The 18,743-nt window shown below is 45.4% G+C and overlaps 1 protein-coding gene across 1 annotated transcript in view; it reads left to right on the forward strand.

Moving 5' to 3' along the window:
• LARS2 (leucyl-tRNA synthetase 2, mitochondrial) overlaps positions 1–18,743 on the forward strand; it is a 242,795-nt gene that overhangs the window by 181,686 nt on the left and 42,366 nt on the right. The window contains 2 exon segments of the mRNA XM_030203605.1: positions 6,353–6,535; positions 16,616–16,785. Of these exon segments, the coding sequence (XP_030059465.1) occupies positions 6,353–6,535; positions 16,616–16,785 (353 nt within the window).

The following is an 18,743-nucleotide window of genomic DNA, read 5'->3' on the forward strand; positions in this document are numbered from 1 at the left end:
CCACTTGAACTGGAAGCAGAGACTTGGCTTGACGTGCTGCTTGGACTGGAATCGGAGACTCGATCAGAAGCACCCCTCGGACTGGACTCAGAGACTCGAATGGAAGCGCCACCTGGACTGGCATCGGAGGCTCGGTCAGAAGCGTCCCTCGGACTGGACTCTGAAGCTTGGCTGGACGTGCTGCTTGGACGGGATTCAGAGGCTTGTCTGGGCGCGCTGCTTGAACGGGACTGGACCCCTGCTGGGCCCAGAGCATGGAATTCCCAAGACGTCTCCTCTCAGCGACAGCTTCAGGAGTATCCCACAAAGCTGGATTCAAGACAAGGCTGCGGCGATACTCTGAGAGCGTGATAAAAGGGTCCATATCTGAAACTGGGTTTTCAGCGATTCCAAGCCACCGGACACGTTTTCTCTCAGCTGCCGCTTCAGGGGTCTTCTTCAAAACAGGATTAGACAAAAGTTTCCCACGATACTGACGAAGAGTCATAGAAGGATCCAGCACAATGACGGAGCTGGACCCCAGCTGGGTCGGCTGGGTGGGGGTTCTTGCCGGGCTCATGGCCTTTGCATTCTGTCGCGTGCTCGAGGACCTTGGCATGCTGTCAGGCTTCTTCCCCGGGAGCACTGGGTTCGTGAGCCCATGGGCCACTACCGTGGAGCGGCAGTGGCAGGCAAGATCACCTCCAAGGTAGAGATGAGACAAAACTGGACCAGAACCCCGGACTGGAGTTCTACACCGGAATACACGGAACAGAAACGCACCGGACGGGTGCGCACTGGAGTGGAGCCCACTGGACTGGAACACACTGGAGGGCCCCACAGGACTGGAACATACAGGAGTGAAACCCGCTGGACTGGAACACACTGGACCTAGGCTTCACCTACGCTTGACCACCTTTCCCCGAGGGTTAAGCCCTAAGGTTCTGGCAGCCGGTAGGACTTACAGGAAAACCCGGAACTGGAACTTGCAAGCAGGAACAGCAGGAATGAAGATCCAGGAGTGCCCCCTGGCACCTAGGTGCAGGCAAGGCCGACAGGCAGGGACTGTCCAGGTTCTGGCAGTCGGCAGGTTTAAACACAATGACTAGTAAACTGTACCTAGGCTAATAGAAACGCTATACCCAGGCAAACCAGTCATACACAAGAAACATACACAGAGCACACTCAGGAGACTTGAAAGCTATACACCAGCTAACAACAAAGCTGTGCCCAAGCTAACAAGTCATGCACTGGAAACAAACACAGAGCACTAGCAAAGCTATACACAAGCTAACAAGCCACACGGTGCCTAAGCTGGCTAGTCTAAACAAACACAGAGCACTAGTAAAGCTATACACAAGCTAACAAGCCACACGGTGCCTAAGCTGGCTAGTCTAAACAAACACAGAGCACTAGCAAAGCTATACACAGGCTAACAAGCCACACGGTGCCTAAGCTGGCTAGTCTAAACAAACACAGCACTAGCAAAGCTATACACAGGCTAACAAGCCACACGGTGCCTAAGCTGGCTAGTCTAAACAAACACAGAGCACTAGCAAAGCTATACACAGGCTAACAAGCCACACGGTGCCTAAGCTGGCTAGTCTAAACAAACACAGAGCACTAGCAAAGCTATACACAGGCTAACAAGCCACACGGTGCCTAAGCTGGCTAGTCAAACATAGAAACTCACACAGAGCAAACACTGAAACAGTGTACAGAGCACTCTATACACCAGGGCCCTAGATGAAATGCAAAGGCCAGGGCTGTAGTCTCTAAGTGATTAATAAAGCCCTCCCACACCACAGACACAGCTGCAGCAATCACCTTGCATCCAAACAGAGGCTTGACACACAGAGCAGTCAGCCCAGCGGGAGCCATCTTGGATACTGGCATAGAGGAGTCGGCGGCAGCCATCTTGGAAAAGGCATAGCCCACACAGGTGAGGTTCAGTAGGGCAATCAGCACACAGAGCCAGAGAGAAACTAAGACAGACACAGAGACAAGCAGAAGCCAGCACAGCCACTGACTCCCAGAAACAGGGTAAGTCTGAGGGTGGTCACGGCCACAGACGTAACAAGCACTTTTAACTAAAATAATTGACGATGGGTGAACCAAGCTTCTGAGTAATTAAAACCCCTGAGGTGAGTAAAGCAGAAAATACCTCTGTAGAAATGGGGGGAAATGATAATATCTAGAAAACTGTGTACAATAATGCCCGTAGTATGGGATATTTATGTATTTATAACATTTATATCCCACATTTTCCCACCCACTGGCAGGCTCAATGTGGCTTACATCAGACCGTAAAGGCAATCGCCAATCCGGTAAACAAACAAATGAAGTATATTAAGGTGAATAAGAAGGATAGTAATTACAAGGGGAAAGAGTGGGGAGGGTAATAGTCCATGAGGTCCATAAATAGGTTGTATTCCAGGAATTATGGATTTAAGACGGGTCCATTAGGGTAAGCCTTTCCAAATAAACTGGTCTTAAGAGATTTTCTGAAATTCAGATGATCATGAATAATTCTCACAGTTTTAGGTAATGCATTCCATAGTTGAGTGTCAATAAAGGAAAAGGTGGAAGCGTAAGTGGATTTATATTTTAGACCATTACAGGTAGGATGATGGAGGTTTAAATATGAACGGGATGATCTGTAAGAATTCCTTGATGGTAGATTGATAAGGGTATCCGTGTAACCTGGGGCTTCACCATAAAGAATTTTATGGACCAGTGTACAAATTTTAAAAGTAATTCGTTCCTTTACTGGAGCCAGTGTAGTTTCTCACGAAGAAGTCTAGAACTGTGGAATTTTGATTTTCCATAAATTAATCTGGCTGCTGTATTCTGGGCGGTTTGGAATTTCTTTACAAGTTGTTCTTTACATCCTGCGTATATTCCATTACAATAGTCTAGGTGGCTTAATACCAGTGATTGAACCAGGTTCTAGATGTAGAGGCTGTGATGGAAGAGACCAACTTGGATTTAGTGGCCATCATAGAGACATGATTCTTGGAGAACCATGACTGGGATATAGTTATATGGGGTTCTAATCTATTTAGGGAGGCAGTGGCGTAGGAAGGGGGGGCGGAGGGGGTGGTCCGCCCCGCGTGTCAGCACAAGGGGGGGTGCTCCGCTGCTTCCAGGCACCCCCCGCACCCAAAATCCACCTCCCCCCATGGGCACCTCGTAGCCCTCTTCCTCCTTCCTTCCCGCCCTGGCAGCCCTCCTCCTCCTCTCCGCCCCCCGCCCCCCCCTCCGTGTCATAACCCTTTTATTTCCCGTAGTGGCAGCGACGTCAGTTACTTACGAAGAAGGCTGCAGGCTCCCCTCCGGCTTCAGCTTCTCCCTTCGCTCTTCACACATTGAGTGTCCCGCCTTCGCGATGATGCATTTCCTGTTTCCGCGAAGGCGGGACACTCACTTTGTGAAGAGCGAAGGGAGAAGCTGAAGCCGGAGGGGAGCCTGCAGTGCCTTCTTCGTAACGGAACTGACGCCGCTGCCAACACAGGAAGTAAAAGGATACAAGAGGGGGGCAGAGAGGAGGAGGAGGGCTGCCGTGGGCGGGAAGGAAGGAATGGAGAGGGCAGGGGAGAGAGGAGAATGCTGGACATGGATGGGAGGGGAGAGCAGGGGGAGAGAACAGATTGCTGAGCATGGGTGAAAGAAGGGGAGGGCATGGGGGAGAGAAGAGGTTGCTGGAGGGGAGGGCATGGGGGAGAGAAGAGGTCGCTGGAGGGGAGGGCAGGGGAGGAGAATTGCTGGACGTGGGTGGACGGATGGAGGGGAGGGCAGGAAGGAACGGAGAGGAGGGCTGTGGGGGAGCTGAGGGAGGGCAGGGAGAATCGCTGGACATGGAGGGGAGGGCATGGGGAGAGAAGAGATCACTGGAGAGGAGAGGAGGGCAGGGGAGAGAGGAGAATTGCTGGTGGATGGATGGCGGGGGCAGGGGAGAGAGGAAATTTCCTGGATTTGGATGGATGGAGGAGAGGACAGAGGAGAGGAGAATTGCTGGACATGGATGAATGAATGGGGGCAGGGGAGAGAGGAAATTTGAAGGATATGGGTGGATGGAGGAGACGGCAGGAGAGAATGGAGAGTTCCTGGACATAGATGGAGAATTGCTGGATATGGATGGATGAATGGGGGCAGGGGAGAGAGGAAATTTGCTTGATATGGGTGGATGGAGGAGAGTGCAGGGGAGAATGGTGAGTTGTTGGACATGGATGGATGGATGGAGGGGAGGAAAGTCAGGAAGGAAATGCACATGGATGGAAGAGAGAAGAGAGGAGAAATGTTGGACAAGGATGGAGGGAAGGAAAGACAAAGGAAAGAGATGCACATGGAGAGAGGGCAGATCCTAGATGGAAGGGGCAGGGAGAGAGGGCAGACTTTGGATGGAGGGGACAGGAGAGAGAGGGCAGATGCTGGATGGAAGGAAGACAGTGAAAAGAAGATGAGGAAAGCAGAAACCAGAGACAACAAAATGCAAGTAAAATATATATTTTTATTTTTTTGCTTTAGGATAAAGTAGTATTGTAGCTGTGTTAATAAATAGAACATGGAAATAAGGTAATCTTTATTGGACTAATTTTAATATATTTTGACTAACTTTCGGAGAACAAAACCCCCTTCCTCAGGCCAGGATAGGATATTGTAAAATCACTATACTGTACTAATCTGATCTGAGGAAGGAGGTTTTGGTCTCTGAAAGCTAAATGTATTAGTCCAATAAAATGGTGGTATTTTATTTTCTGTTTCTGTGGTGTTGCATTGTATGCTCAGTCTGGCCTCTTGGGGGTTCAGTTTATTTTTTGTCTAAATAGAAAGTTTGATTACTTATTCTATAGTGGTTTAGGGTTTATCTGTGTTTGTGAAAAAGACACGGCTTTCAGTTGGCATTGACTGTGCAGGATCGACGATCTGTACTATTCTGTCTGGTTACATTTTACAATAGGCGAATTGATGTTCTAGTGCTCACTGTAGTGTTTAAGATGCTTTCCTTTTCCTTTTCCTTATGTGACTCGTAGAAATTACTGCTTATGGTATGGTAAAATTGTTCTAGAGAAGGAAAAGGTACAGCGAAGGGCGACGAAAATGATAGTGGGGATGGGACGACTTTCCTATGAAGAGAGGCTGAGAAGACTAGGGCTTTTCAGCTTGGAGAAGAGACGGCTGAGGGGAGATATGATAGAAGTGTATAAAATAATGAGTGGAATGGATCGGGTGGATGTGAAGCGACTGTTCACGCTATCCAAAAATACTAGGACTAGAGGGCATGAGTTGAAGCTACAGTGTGGTAAATTTAAAACGAATCGGAGAAAATTTTTCTTCACCCAACGTGTAATTAGACTCTGGAATTCATTGCCGGAGAACGTGGTACGGGCGGTTAGCTTGACGGAGTTTAAAAAGGGGTTAGATAGATTCCTAAAGGACAAGTCCATAGACCGCTATTAAATGGACTGGAAAAATTCCTCATTTTTAGGTATAACTTGTCTGGAATGTTTTTACGTTTGGGGAGCGTGCCAGGTGCCCTTGACCTGGATTGGCCACTGTCGGTGACAGGATGCTGGGCTAGATGGACCTTTGGTCTTTCCCAGTATGGCACTACTTATGTACTTATGTACTTATGTAGATCCTGAGTGTTTTGTATTCTCGGTATGCCTAGTACTGGATTTTGGAGGGGGGTGTTAAAAAATGACCGGCCCCGGGTGTCAACTACCCTAGCTACGCCACTGTAGGGAGGGCAAGGTAGGAAGAAAGGGAGGTGGAGTGGCATCATATGTTAAAGATAATAGTAACATGACAGAATTGCAGGACTTAAGGGAGGAGGAAGGGGCACTGTAGATTAATCTGGAAAAAGAGAATGAAAAATCTATTTATATTGGTGTGATATACATGCCTCCTTCACAGGCAGAAGAAGTGGACAGAGATTTAATTGAATACATTCACAATATATAGCTATGAAAGGGGAAGCACAACTAATAAGTGATTTCAATATGCAAGATATTGATTGAGGCATCCCTGTTTCAGGAACATTTAGAAATAGGGAGATCCTAGATTCATGCAGGAAGATCTGTTCGCCATTACATGATAACCTTGCTAGCGCCCGTTTCATTTGTTTGAGAAACGGGCCTTTTTTACTAGTGCCTCTATATAAGTCCCTGGTCTGAATCCAAACAGGACAGATATTTTCAGCAAAGAGACTGAAATAAATATTAAAAAGAATTGGTAAATATGTTTTCTTTCACCCATCTCACCTTGCTGTTGTCCTTTTCTTATTTTGGCTGAGTAAGCGTTATCACAGCCTACTAAGATATCAGTAAATGGGTTTGTTTTTTTACCATTCTGAATAATTTTTTGTTCACAGGTTCTGAACCTGTTCATGCTGTCACTGAGGAGAAACTTCAAGTTACCTGGGAAAAAATGAGCAAATCAAAGCACAATGGTCTAGATCCTGAAGAAGTAATAGACCAGTATGGGATCGATACTGTCCGGCTCTACATCCTCTTCACTGCCCCTCCAGAGCAGGACATTCTGTGGGATACAAAGAGTAGGTTTGATTACTATCTTTTTATTCCTTTTTTTTTGTTTGTAATCCACCTGAGTTTGCAAGTGTATTACAAGTACTCTACACCAGTGCTCAACCCAGTCCTCAAGGCACACCCAGTCAGGTAGGTTTTTGGAAAAATCTGCAATGAATATGCAGGAGATAGATTTACATATCAAGGAGGCAATGCAAGCAAATCTCTCTGATGCATATTCATTGTGGATATCCTGAAAAACTGATTGGCTGGGTGTGCCTCAAGGACTGGGTTGAGAAACACTGTTCTAAACCATAACCCCCTTGATTAAGGAGTCAAGAAATAGATAACTGTCACCATCCAAAATTGATGTCACAAGTTGAAACTGTAAGCAACTAAGGAAGTCCACAGAATTAGCCATGACAATGGGTACTTTTGGCAGTGGGTCTTGTGCTTTTAGCACCCTGATTCTCAAGCTTGGTGATCCCCTGACCAGTCTGGTTCTCAAGAGATCTACAATGAATATATCTAAGAGAGGTATGCATTTACTGTTTATGTTGTATGCAAATATATCTCATGCATATTAATTGGGGATATTCTGAAAGACAGACTATTGAGGACCACTATTCGGTATATTATTTGCTTCAGCTGTGAAGTTCTAAAAGGCACCTTTTGGAGCTCGCTGTGGATGGTCTAACAGGAGTGTACCATTTTCTACTGAAAGTTATTCTAGGCTTCAAAAGATGATGGCCAGCAGTTATCTTTGATGCGAGACAGAGGGCTTACTTACTAGGGGTTAGCAAGAAATCTGTGATGGCAGTATCCCTCTAGTGGTTATTGTGCAAGTTTCATCTTTTCTACTTGGACTACTACTGCTTTTAAACATTTATATAGCACAAAGTGTACATAGTGTTGTGCAGATACACATAAGGGAGAGTCTTTCCTCTGTCAAGTTTATATTCTGGTCAACAGAAATTGAGGACATATGGAGACAGCTACTTTAGTGGGTCACGGACCTTTACCCTCTAGGACGGTGATGGCGAACCTATGGCACGCGTGCCAGAGAGGGCACGCGCGCCGCTGGTCGCCTCAGCCCGTTCCAGCCCTCCCTCCCACCCACCCGGCATCAAGCATTCCTTCGTCCCTCCCTCCCACCCGGCACCAGCCCGCCCGGCCTCCCTCCAAACAAAAAATTTAAAAGTCTTCCCTTGTCGCTGTTAAAGCCGCGTCAGCAGTAGCAGAAACTGAATACATGGTTAGAACTCAGGTGCAGCAGTTATGTACGTTTATCCAAGAAACAATACAGAAGCTGGAAGAAGCTGATACTAAATTTTCAGCCATTGAGAAGAAGCTCCAAGTTTTGGAACCTCAGATTTCCTTGAGAGTTCTAATGATGTAGTTCCTACCAGAGCCACCCTCTTTGTTACATTCTCCTCCGAGAAGCATAAACTTATGGTATTAACAGCTTATTTAAAAAAACAAGGATGCTTCTTTTTGTGGTCAGAGGATCCAGATCTTTCCAGATATAGTCAAAACTACTTAATTACGTAGAAAACAGTTTATATGTCTTAAATTCTGGACTTTGGCTTTGGGAGCCACTTTTCATTTTACAGTTCAAATGCAAATGTCTGGTGGGATGGCAGGGGAAGAATTTGCATTCTTTGACCCGGTTCAGTTAGAAACTTTTCTAGAAGCTAATCAGAATATCTCAAATGTGTAATTATTTAGGCATAGTGTTTTCGTTTCTCTTTATCTGATTATACTTCTTATGGTGTTAAAGCAGGGCCTCTATGATGTAGGGACCTTTATTTGATTTCATGTATATTTTCCCCTTGTTATTTGTCAGCTTGAAACCTGTGATATGGACTGATAGGCACATTATTTTCTTTAATTTTTTTATTTTTTACTTAATGAATAATGTTTTGTTTTAGTGCCATGTTTCTTTGCATATTCCCCCAGATTCTATATAAAGCGCTACTTGAGTAATGAGCCAATCAGTGATAATTGACCGATAACTAATTATCATCACTAATTGGCAATAATTGGAATTTACATGCGCTTCATTTTAGGCTGAAAAAAGAGGTGTGGCCAAGGAAGCAGTGTAGGCGCATCGGGAGGTTACTCCAGTTTATGCACGTTGTTATAGAATTTAGGGGAACACGCCTACATTTAGGCGTGGGTATTTATATCAGGTTTTCAGTGGAATGTCATTCCCCTGCTCTATGTGCTAGTCTAAACATCTCACCTAACTTTAGGCATGTTTATATATAACAAATAAAAAAGGCCCGTTTCTGACCCAAATGAAACAGGCGCTAGCAAGGTTTTCCTCATTGAGCAGTTGCCTGTGAGGTGCGATGCCCCCCCTCCCGGCACCATCCCACCCACAGCGATGCATCCAGCCGCAGCCATCCGACCCACCGTGCCCATCGCACCCACCTTCGCGTTGGTTTGGCGGTGGGGGACCCGGAACCCCGCCACCACAAGTCCTGTGTGCTGAGTACGGCGTCATCGTCGGCGTTGGTAGCTGTGCAGGGCGGAGTTCTGTGCGTCTGAAGTCATGCATGTGCAGGACGTCAGACGCACAGAAGCCCTGCCTCCACAGGCTAGGAACGCCGAAGATGACGCCGTAGTGAGCAGACAGGGCTTGTGCTGGCGGGGTTTCGGGTCCCCCGCCGGCAAAGCAACGCAAAGGTGGGTGTCTCAGGAGGGGGTTGTTGCAGGGGGGGGGGTGCTGGAAGTCCTTGTGTTGAGCTGCAGCTTTAGGGGGGGTCAACCGTTTGTTTAGGTGATTTTTTTTTCCTGCCCTCGACGTCATGACGTTTGACGCGAGGGCAGGGCACGGGTCTGTGGGGTGGCTTCACCACCATGAATCCACGAACCGTTCTGGGAGACTGACTGACTTCAGTGACGTCAGTGTCCTCAGAACGTTGAGGTTGCTTTTTATTATAGTAGATAGTCCTAAGCATTTTTTTGAGACCCGTCTAGGTTTTGGACACAATTTACAGAATCTGGCCCATTATGTATATGTATATAGTTTAAATTCTCAATTTAAAAAAAAGCTACTTGGGAATCCTAATGATCACATCTGGCTTTTATCACTGCGGTTGTGTTTCTGTCCTTTTGGATAAAAAGAATCTTTTACATAAGTACTGAACTTGTTCGTCCCTTTTCTCTTGTGAAATTTGTAGAGAGTTCTGCTAGCTGTGTTGGTTGTAATGAGAACTGGATTGTTTTGCAAGCTGTGACACCTTTCATGATACCAGCGTGTGAATTATTTAAAGATGATGTTCCTGAGACTTTCAAAACCACAATCGTAGGACATATCTGAAGGCTTAGTCTGTGTGGCCTTGAAAGCTCATGTACAGCCATCATTTTTGGATTATTCTTTTTATAGTGAAAGTCAAACTTCTGACCTAGAATTTTCTGATGAAAACACAATTTGGAGATGCAGATACTTTTGCACAATTATGGAAAAGTATATAGATGAAAGAAAGTGACATCATGGACAGGTATGACCACACAAGACCAAATTCTGCCAAAATTCTTCCCCAAACGCAAAGTTCGAAACATATTTGGCCCCAGAAACTTGCTGCCAGTGCCCAGTTGTTATCCAAAGTGATAGACGGTAGGATGGCAAAAAAAAGGAGAATTCTTGGAGGATGACAGTTTTCTTTATGGGAGCTGTTACACTGTGCCAGGAGGGAAACAGCATGGCCATTGCCATGAGGCATGGGTTGAGAGGATGGCAGAGGAGCATGAGGTACATGTGGTGGTGGGCAATGTTGACCTTGAAGAGCACATCTCCCCAGCTCAACTAGAGGAATGGCGTAGATATTTAAAGGCAGACCTTGCAACTGTTAGATCCAAGATCTCCATGATGGCAGTTGACCTCAACTATGATACAGCCAGCACTGGGCAATGAGTGGAAGATATAGAAGCCTGCCTCGAAAAGCATTCAGAGGTCCTATCAGAGGCAGAAAAAACAGATCACTGACTTGAAGTCTGTTCTAATTGTGAGCTTTGTGATAAGCTTCCAGACTTGGAAGATCATCCACACAGAAACAGTCTGTGCTTCAGAGGGGTTCCAGAGGCTCCTGAGTATGGAGACTGTTTTCATATTGTCAGCAGATCTTTGCAATGATGATCTCACTATGGAAATGGAGCGGACACACAGAGCATCAGGGGCCCCAGATTTAACTTGCCAAGAGACATTGTTGCATGTTTTCATAGTTACAACACCAAAGAAAAGTGGCAGCAAAGACTAAGAAAGTGAAAGAATTGACCTGGGAGTTTCATCCTGTTTGAGATATTTGAAGATGTCTTCCTCATGACCCTAAGAAAGCATAGAGAACTCAGGGACTTCATTAGGAAGCTGCATGAAGAGGAGGTGAAATATAGATGGCTTCTTTCCTTCACCCTAGCTTTTACCAAGGAAGGGAAAACCTAGAATATAAAGTCTAGATCCAGACGCACTTGATTCACAGAAGGAGGCTGGCATCTCTGGAGCCAAACAGCAGAGACATCAGAATTTCAATTTAAATCTCTGGCCAAATGGCAAAGAATAGATAAAGGGAAAGAATGATTGACATGCCCTGGAGAAGGCAGCTTGGAAGAGGCAACAAGTGGCTTGCTGGATGGACACACATGATCCCTGACCTCAGTATAATAGACCATGTAATGCTATGTGTGAAAGGGGTGAAACAGATATGCTTGAAGAGAGTTTGTATGAAGGGTGTGTGTGCTGATAGATGCTTTAAGATGGTATGATTTGATGAGTGTGATGAAGGGTTGTGGGTGATGGGATGGGGTGCAACTGAGTTGACATGGTCCCATCTCAGTGAGAGGAAGGACTGTGGAGGCTTGTGTTTGTGGGCTGATGCTGGGTCTGGGGAGAGGGAAGGATGATCAGGAAAGGGCTGGGACTTTGGTAAGGTATGGATATGATTGGTGACCTACTAGAAAACTGCAGAGCAATAAAACCCATAGCTAACATCCAACCAGGATGGACCTTTGTGAGGGACTTTGGGTTTACCCATTAGTGGGATGGTGAGTTGCGATAGATACATTAAGAATTGCAGTGCCTCAGAACCTATATTGGTTTTATACAAAAAAAAACCCATCTCTTGAGAAGAAATGAGCGCCTCTTGTCTTACCAGATTTCCACTGTGCTTCTAGTACAGTCAGTGGCGTACGGAGGATGGGGCGGTGGGGGCGGCCCACCCTGGGTGCAGGGCATAAGGGGGTGCTCAGTGCTGCTATGTCTTCCTCCCCCCAATTCGTGTGGTGCTGCCATGGAGGTGTCCCCCCCCCCCAATGACTGGTGTGGTGTCATGTATTGCTCTCCAAACTCTCTCCGCACTCACCCCGCTGCAAGCCTTTAAAATTCCAGACCTCAGGCAGCATGTGTCAGTGATGTAAGTGCTGCCTTCGGCCAGGCCTGGAAGCCTTCTCTGTACAGCGTCCTGCCTACTCAGGAAGCTGTACAGAGAAGGCTTCCGGGGCAGGCCGAAGGCAGTGCCTACATCACTGAATCTGCCAGCAAGCCTGGAAGCATGGAGGCCTGCAGAGCGGGGTGGAGGTGGAGAGAGGTGGGAGAGCGATGTTAGCCACACCACAGGGAAAGAGAAAGGGGGGGCAGAGAGAGCAGGAAGATTTTCATGCCAGACCGAAGAGGAAGAGGGGATGGAGAGAAATGAGGGAGAGTAATTCCAGGCCTCATGGGAAGGGGAAAGGGGGGTGGAGAGAGGAGGGAAAGCGATGCCAGACCACAGGGGAAGGGGAAAACAGGGTGGAGAGAGGAGGGAGAGCAATGCCAGACCAAAGGGGAAGGAGGTAGCGAGGTCAAGGATGAAGAGTTGGGGAAGGGGGGGAGAAAGGTAGGACATGAGGGAGGGGAGATGGGGAAAAAGCTGGATCGGGGAAGGGGAGAATGAGATGCAGTACTATGGGGAAGGGGAGAGAAGAGGGAGAGATACTGGCCCTGGGGTGGGAGTTCAGGAGAGAGGGAGAAAGAAAGGTGAGGATATGCCCACTTGTGAGAATATAAAGTCTACTGTCCTTGGAGAATACCTGCTACAAGTAAATATCTTCGCTATATAGCTGGTGAGAATTGTAGCAGTCAGAATGGTGGTGTTACTTTATCTTCTGTATCTCTTTTGGTCTTTCCTGTTCAGTATCAAAATCTCTCTCCAGGATCTGAATGGGCAAAGTTTTCACTTTTTTTTTTATTTTAATTCTTTATTTATCAATTTAGATATATTAAACAAGCAAAAATAAACTTGTCAAGTAAATAACATCACTGTTTAACTATATAAGGAAATCAATTAGTATTCAAACATTTACAGCATGTTAATTAAAGTCCACATTATTGAGATTCAAAAATTACATCATGGATTCCAAAAGAAAATAATTAAGGAAGCTTTCTTTAATTCGGATGCTCATAAAAGATATCTTCTCTTAATATATAGGGTTCTAAGTTAATTACTCCCTTGTCCTTTTGCAGCTAAGAATGAAGAAAGCTGTGCCGGCTCATAAAACACATATTTATTAGATTGATATTTAACTAGGCATTTGCACGGGTACTTTAGAAAAAACGTACCTCCTAACTGAATTACACCAGGCCTCATAAGTAAAAATCTCTGTCTACGTTTTTGAGTCTCTTTAGTCACATCAGGGAAGAGACTAACTTTTAAACCAAGGAAACTCTTATCCTTATTTTGGAAGAAAAGTCTCATCAGCCAGTGTTTATCTGGCGACAAGGCTACTGTGGCAATTAAAGTAGATGCCTGAACTAATTCAGTATCTGAGGATTCCAGTATCAATGAAATATCCAATTCTGACTTTTCTTGAGGCACTGGGCGCTTCTGGGGCAGGTAATATATTTGTGTAAATGGTGGAACCATTTCCTCTGAAGCGCCAAGTGTCTCAGTAATATACTTTCTAAGCATTTCCCTTGGTAAAACTCCAAATTTTTTTGGAAAATTTAAAAAGCGGATATTATTGTTTCTGGTTACATTCTCCAAGAATTCAGTACGTCTCCTCAAGGAAATTAAATCTTTGATCATAGTCTCTTGGTTTAAATGAACCTCTTTCACTTGTTTTTCCAATTCTTCTTGACGATTCGATATTGTCTCTACCTTGAGTTCAGTCTGTTGAACCTTGTGGTCCATATTAGACATTTCTTGAGATAATTGTTTAATTTGTGGACTTAAGGAACTCCCCAAGTCCACAATCAAAGTGTATAGAGTCTCTAATGTAATTTCAGTGGGTTTCTGGGATTTAGGAAATTGTACCTCTGTAACTGCAACAGCGGTCTGTAGTGCTTTATCTCCGGTCACAGCTTCCATCTGGTGCTGATTATTAGATGTCATATCTCCCCCTCGAGAGGCACCTAGATCACAAAAAGGGTCCACACTGTCCGCAGTTCGACTCTCCTCCTCGGTCCTGTGGATGACTACACTCTTCGGTGGCGTCCTGTTAGGATCCGGCGTCGACGTGCTCGCTCCCGAGGGTTGCGGGGGAGGCGCCCTATCATCGGGGCTGAGCGATAGCTCCAGTCCAGCGGTCTCCGAAATGGTTCCATTTCCACCCGGTCGACCTAGCAGACCTGCTCCCGGTGTTCCTGATATCTGTGCTCCACGAAGGTAATCAATCATTGTGGACTGTAAAGGAAGACTTTGCCGTGGAGGGGCAGCGGCGGAGGACAAGCGGCCCCTTCTCTTTGGCATTTTTCTTTCCCGGAGCTTTCTGAGCGTCCGAACTAGTCAGCGGCCATTTTGAATCTTCCGGAACAAGTTCTTGCAAAGTTTTCACTTTTATCTAGCGACATAAACCTTCTAAAGTGGCAAGGCAAGTGGTAACAAACAAAAAGGGCAATTGTCCTGGGGTCCCACTTATACAGAAGTGCTTCTGTGTGGCACAGTTGAGAGTCTTTATGGAATAGTGTAAAGAATCCATAAACAATGGGGACACATAACAAGGATACTTAACCTTGAATTTCTCTTGGGAATTCTATGGGGGGAAGGAGAGAGTTATTAAAGGAGAAAATTGGAGGGAGGATTCATTCACAGGCCATGTTTTAAAAGGGGGGGGGGTGGCCTCGGAAGATGCTACTAAGGGGAAAGAATTTTTTATGTTGATGCCCTTGAGGCTTAAAAGAGCAGTGTAGCTTAAAGCAGTAGGATTTTATGCCTGCCTCCATCTGTAATACTTCCTGCAGTTGAGGGCAGTGTCGAATGAAACAGTAGCTGGCCCCTTTTGAGGGTGTGATATAATCAGTTTATAGGGAGATAAGTTAGTTCATATGAGTAAGTGGGAGAAAGACATAGGAGGCCATCTTTTTAAATTTCTTGAGAGTTTCTAAATTGGCCACTATGGTATAGAATGGTTATAATGTTCTCTGTTGGTGCAAGTGGCAGATGAAGTTCAATGTTGACAAGTGCAAAGTGATGCATGTGGGTAAGAGGAACCCGAATTATAGCTACGTCTTGCAAGGTTCCGCGTTAGGAGTTACGGATCAAGAAAGGGATCTGGGTGTCGTCGTCGATGATACGCTGAAACCTTCTGCTCAGTGTGCTGCTGCGGCTAGGAAAGCGAATAGAATGTTGGGTGTTATTAAGAAGGGTATGGAGTCCAGGTGTGCGGATGTTATAATGCCGTTGTATCGCTCCATGGTGCGACCGCACCTGGAGTATTGTGTTCAGTACTGGTCTCCGTATCTCAAAAAAGATATAGTAGAATTGGAAAAGGTACAGCGAAGGGCGACGAAAATGATAGTGGGGATGGGACGACTTTCCTATGAAGAGAGGCTGAGAAGGCTAGGGCTTTTCAGCTTGGAGAAGAGACGGCTGAGGGGAGATATGATAGAAGTGTATAAAATAATGAGTGGAATGGATCGGGTGGATGTGAAGCGACTGTTCACGCTATCCAAAAATACTAGGACTAGAGGGCATGAGTTGAAGCTACAGTGTGGTAAATTTAAAACGAATCGGAGAAAATTTTTCTTCACCCAACGTGTAATTAGACTCTGGAATTCATTGCCGGAGAACGTGGTACGGGCGGTTAGCTTGACGGAGTTTAAAAAGGGGTTAGATAGATTCCTAAAGGACAAGTCCATAGACCGCTATTAAATGGACTGGAAAAATTCCTCATTTTTAGGTACAACTTGTCTGGAATGTTTTTACGTTTGGGGAGCGTGCCAGGTGCCCTTGACCTGGATTGGCCACTGTCGGTGACAGGATGCTGGGCTAGATGGACCTTTGGTCTTTCCCAGTATGGCACTACTTATGTACTTATGTACTTATGGTAAAGTTCTGGTATGATGATGTATGTGTGGTGGATCTGTCCAGTGGTAGCAAGTTATTGGCAGCAGATATGCTCCTTTGAAAGGAGTTAACAGGAGTGTTTGTAGCAGATGACACCAGTATCTGTATGTTGGTGTATCTTTTTGAAGAGATACCCAAGTATAAGCAGATTCTTATAATATGTTGTATAATGGCAACTAATTGTGAACTGGCTAAAGCACAGAGGAACCCAAATGAGCCTATGCAGGTAAGATTTTATGAGAAACTGCAAAGTGTATACATCTTAAGTGATATGAAAGCAAAGAAAAGAGGTCAGACAGAGGAATTTAAGAGGATATGGAGTCTAGATAAAGTATGGAAAGACACAAAGATGAGAATGTTGCTTTGGAGTTAGGTGTTGCCAATGCAGAAAATGTTAGAAAAGAGACATTTGCTGTTTGTACCTTGTGGGGGGGGGGGGGGGGGGGATGAGGAGGGATGGGGCCTGACGGATGAGCAGTAATGGATCAAATTTGATTTTGTTAAGTCTAAGGAGGCAAGAGGAGTTTTTGTTGGATTGTCATAGTATAAAACAAATTTTAAAAGGAAAAGAATTAGTATGTGGTATTATACTAACTTTTCATGGGTAAGAAAAACTGCTACAAGTGACTTGCTCAGTGGTGTGGGGAGAGAAAAAATAGACCATAGCCACTCAGCAGCAGTTTACAGACAGTACAATCATCACAAATGTCCTCATTTTGCCTTTATTTTTTGTCACTCTACTGTAGCTAAAACCAAGTTCTTCTTTTCTTTCTCTGTGATGCACAGCTGATGCCATTCGTGGAGTCCTAAGGTGGCAAGCACGTGTCTGGTCCTTGATGACCAAGCTCATCGATGCTAGGAATTCCGGGACTGCACCTGCTCCCTACCTGCTAAGTGAGAAAGATAAGGCTGCAGCTAAGAAGATCTGGAAGAGCAAGAATTCTTGCGTGTCTGAGGTTAACATGTGTCTACATTGATTTGTGAAAAATAGCAGTAGTGGCAAGTTAGCTTGAGATTTACGCATTGCTAATGAGTGAAGGAAAGATCTACAGTTGTAAATCCCCTTGCCTTCTGACGCATCTCTTACTTGTAATTTTAAAGGTTCACACTTTGTGTCTCACTTCTAAACTCTTTGAGGGTAATTTTATAACCGGATGTTTAGGTTAACAGGGCAAGAATGTGCCTGTTCTGAAAAAAACACATGAAGGGGCATAATCGAACGGGGACGACCATCTCTAAGGATGTCCCGGCAAAGGGTCGAGGAAACCTGTATTATCGAAACAAGATGGGCGTCCATCTTTCGTTTTGATAATACGGTCGGGAACGCCCAAATCTCAACATTTAGGTCGACCTTAGAGATGGTCGTCCTTAGAGATGGTCGTCCCCGGTTTTTGGAGATAATGGAAACCGAGGACACCCATCTCAAAAACGACCAAATCCAAGGCATTTGGTCGTGGGAGGAGCCAGCATTCGTAGTCCCCTCACATGTCAGGACACCAATCGGGAACCCTAGGGGGCACTGCAGTGGATTTCACAAATTGCTCCCAGGTGCATAGCTCCCTTACCTTGTGTGCTGAGCCCCCAACTCCCCCCCAAAACCCACTGTACCCACATGTAGGTGCCCCCCTTCACCTCTTAGGGCTATGATAGTGGTGTATAGTTGTGGGGAGTGGGTTTACCACCACAAGTGTGACAGGTAGGGGAGGGGGTGGGCCTGGGTCCGCCTGGATGAACTGCACTACACCCACTACAACTGCTCCAGGGACCTGCTTACTGCTGTCAGGGAGCTGGGTTTGACATTTGAGGCTGGCAAAATTTTTTTTTTTTTTTTTTTTAGGGTGGGAGGGGGTTGGTGACCACTGGGGAAGTAAGGGGACGTCATTCCCAATTCCCTTCGGTGGTCATCTGGTCAGTTTGGGCACCTTTTTGAGGCTTGGTCGTGAAAATAAAGGCCGTACTCCACTGGGGTATAAATGATGGTCTGGTTTTTTAGTGTTATTAATTAAATAATATTTACAAAACCCCCAAACATATATACTCATACATTCATTAAATCAAAACATAAAATGTGAAAATGTGCAAAACTAATTTTTTTCTTTTTTTATGCTAATTGTGCTCAGTATCAGGGTATCCCATACTGCATCAGCTGGCCATCCAAGTTTTAGGATTTTACCCTTAAAAACATCATAGCACCCTACCGCCTCCCGTGGTATTTATTCGTATCCAGTTCTTATCGTGAAAATAAAGGACCAAGTAAAGTCGGCCAAATGCTCATCAAGGACGCCCTTCTTTTTTCCATTATTGGCTGAGGACGCCCATCTCTTAATCACGCCCCAGTCTCGCCTTCGCTATGCTGCTGACATGCCCCCATGAACTTTGGTCGTCCCCGCGACGGACTGCAGTTGGGGACGCCCAAAATCGGCCTTCGATTATACATAGTAACATAGTAAATGACGGCAGATAAAGACCTGTACGGTCCATCCAGTCTGTCCAACAAGATAAACTCATTTTACATGGTATGTAATACTTTACATGTATACCTAAGTTTGATTTGTCCTTGCCTTTATGCCGATTTGGGTGACCCTGAGAGAAGGACGCCCATCTCCCGATTTCTGTCGGAAGATGGGCACCCTTCTCTTTCGAAAATGTGCCTGATAGGCACCTGTGTGTCTTCATAAAATATTAGCATTTATTCTGCAGAGATAATGACTAGGTTATGGCCACTGATATTTACACCTAAATATTAGCATGTATTTTATGAAATATGTGTGTAAAGTGTGACTGTCCATGGTCTCCCAAGCTCCTCAACCAAGCACAGCTATTGTGTAAGCTTGCACTGAACCTAATTTTAGACATGACCTAATTTTATAAAAGGACTTTCATTTTTAAGCATGAAAAAAGGTTTATTATAGCA

This window comes from Microcaecilia unicolor, chromosome 1 (genome assembly GCF_901765095.1).
Source record: "Microcaecilia unicolor chromosome 1, aMicUni1.1, whole genome shotgun sequence".
NCBI classification, from domain to species: domain Eukaryota; kingdom Metazoa; phylum Chordata; class Amphibia; order Gymnophiona; family Siphonopidae; genus Microcaecilia; species Microcaecilia unicolor.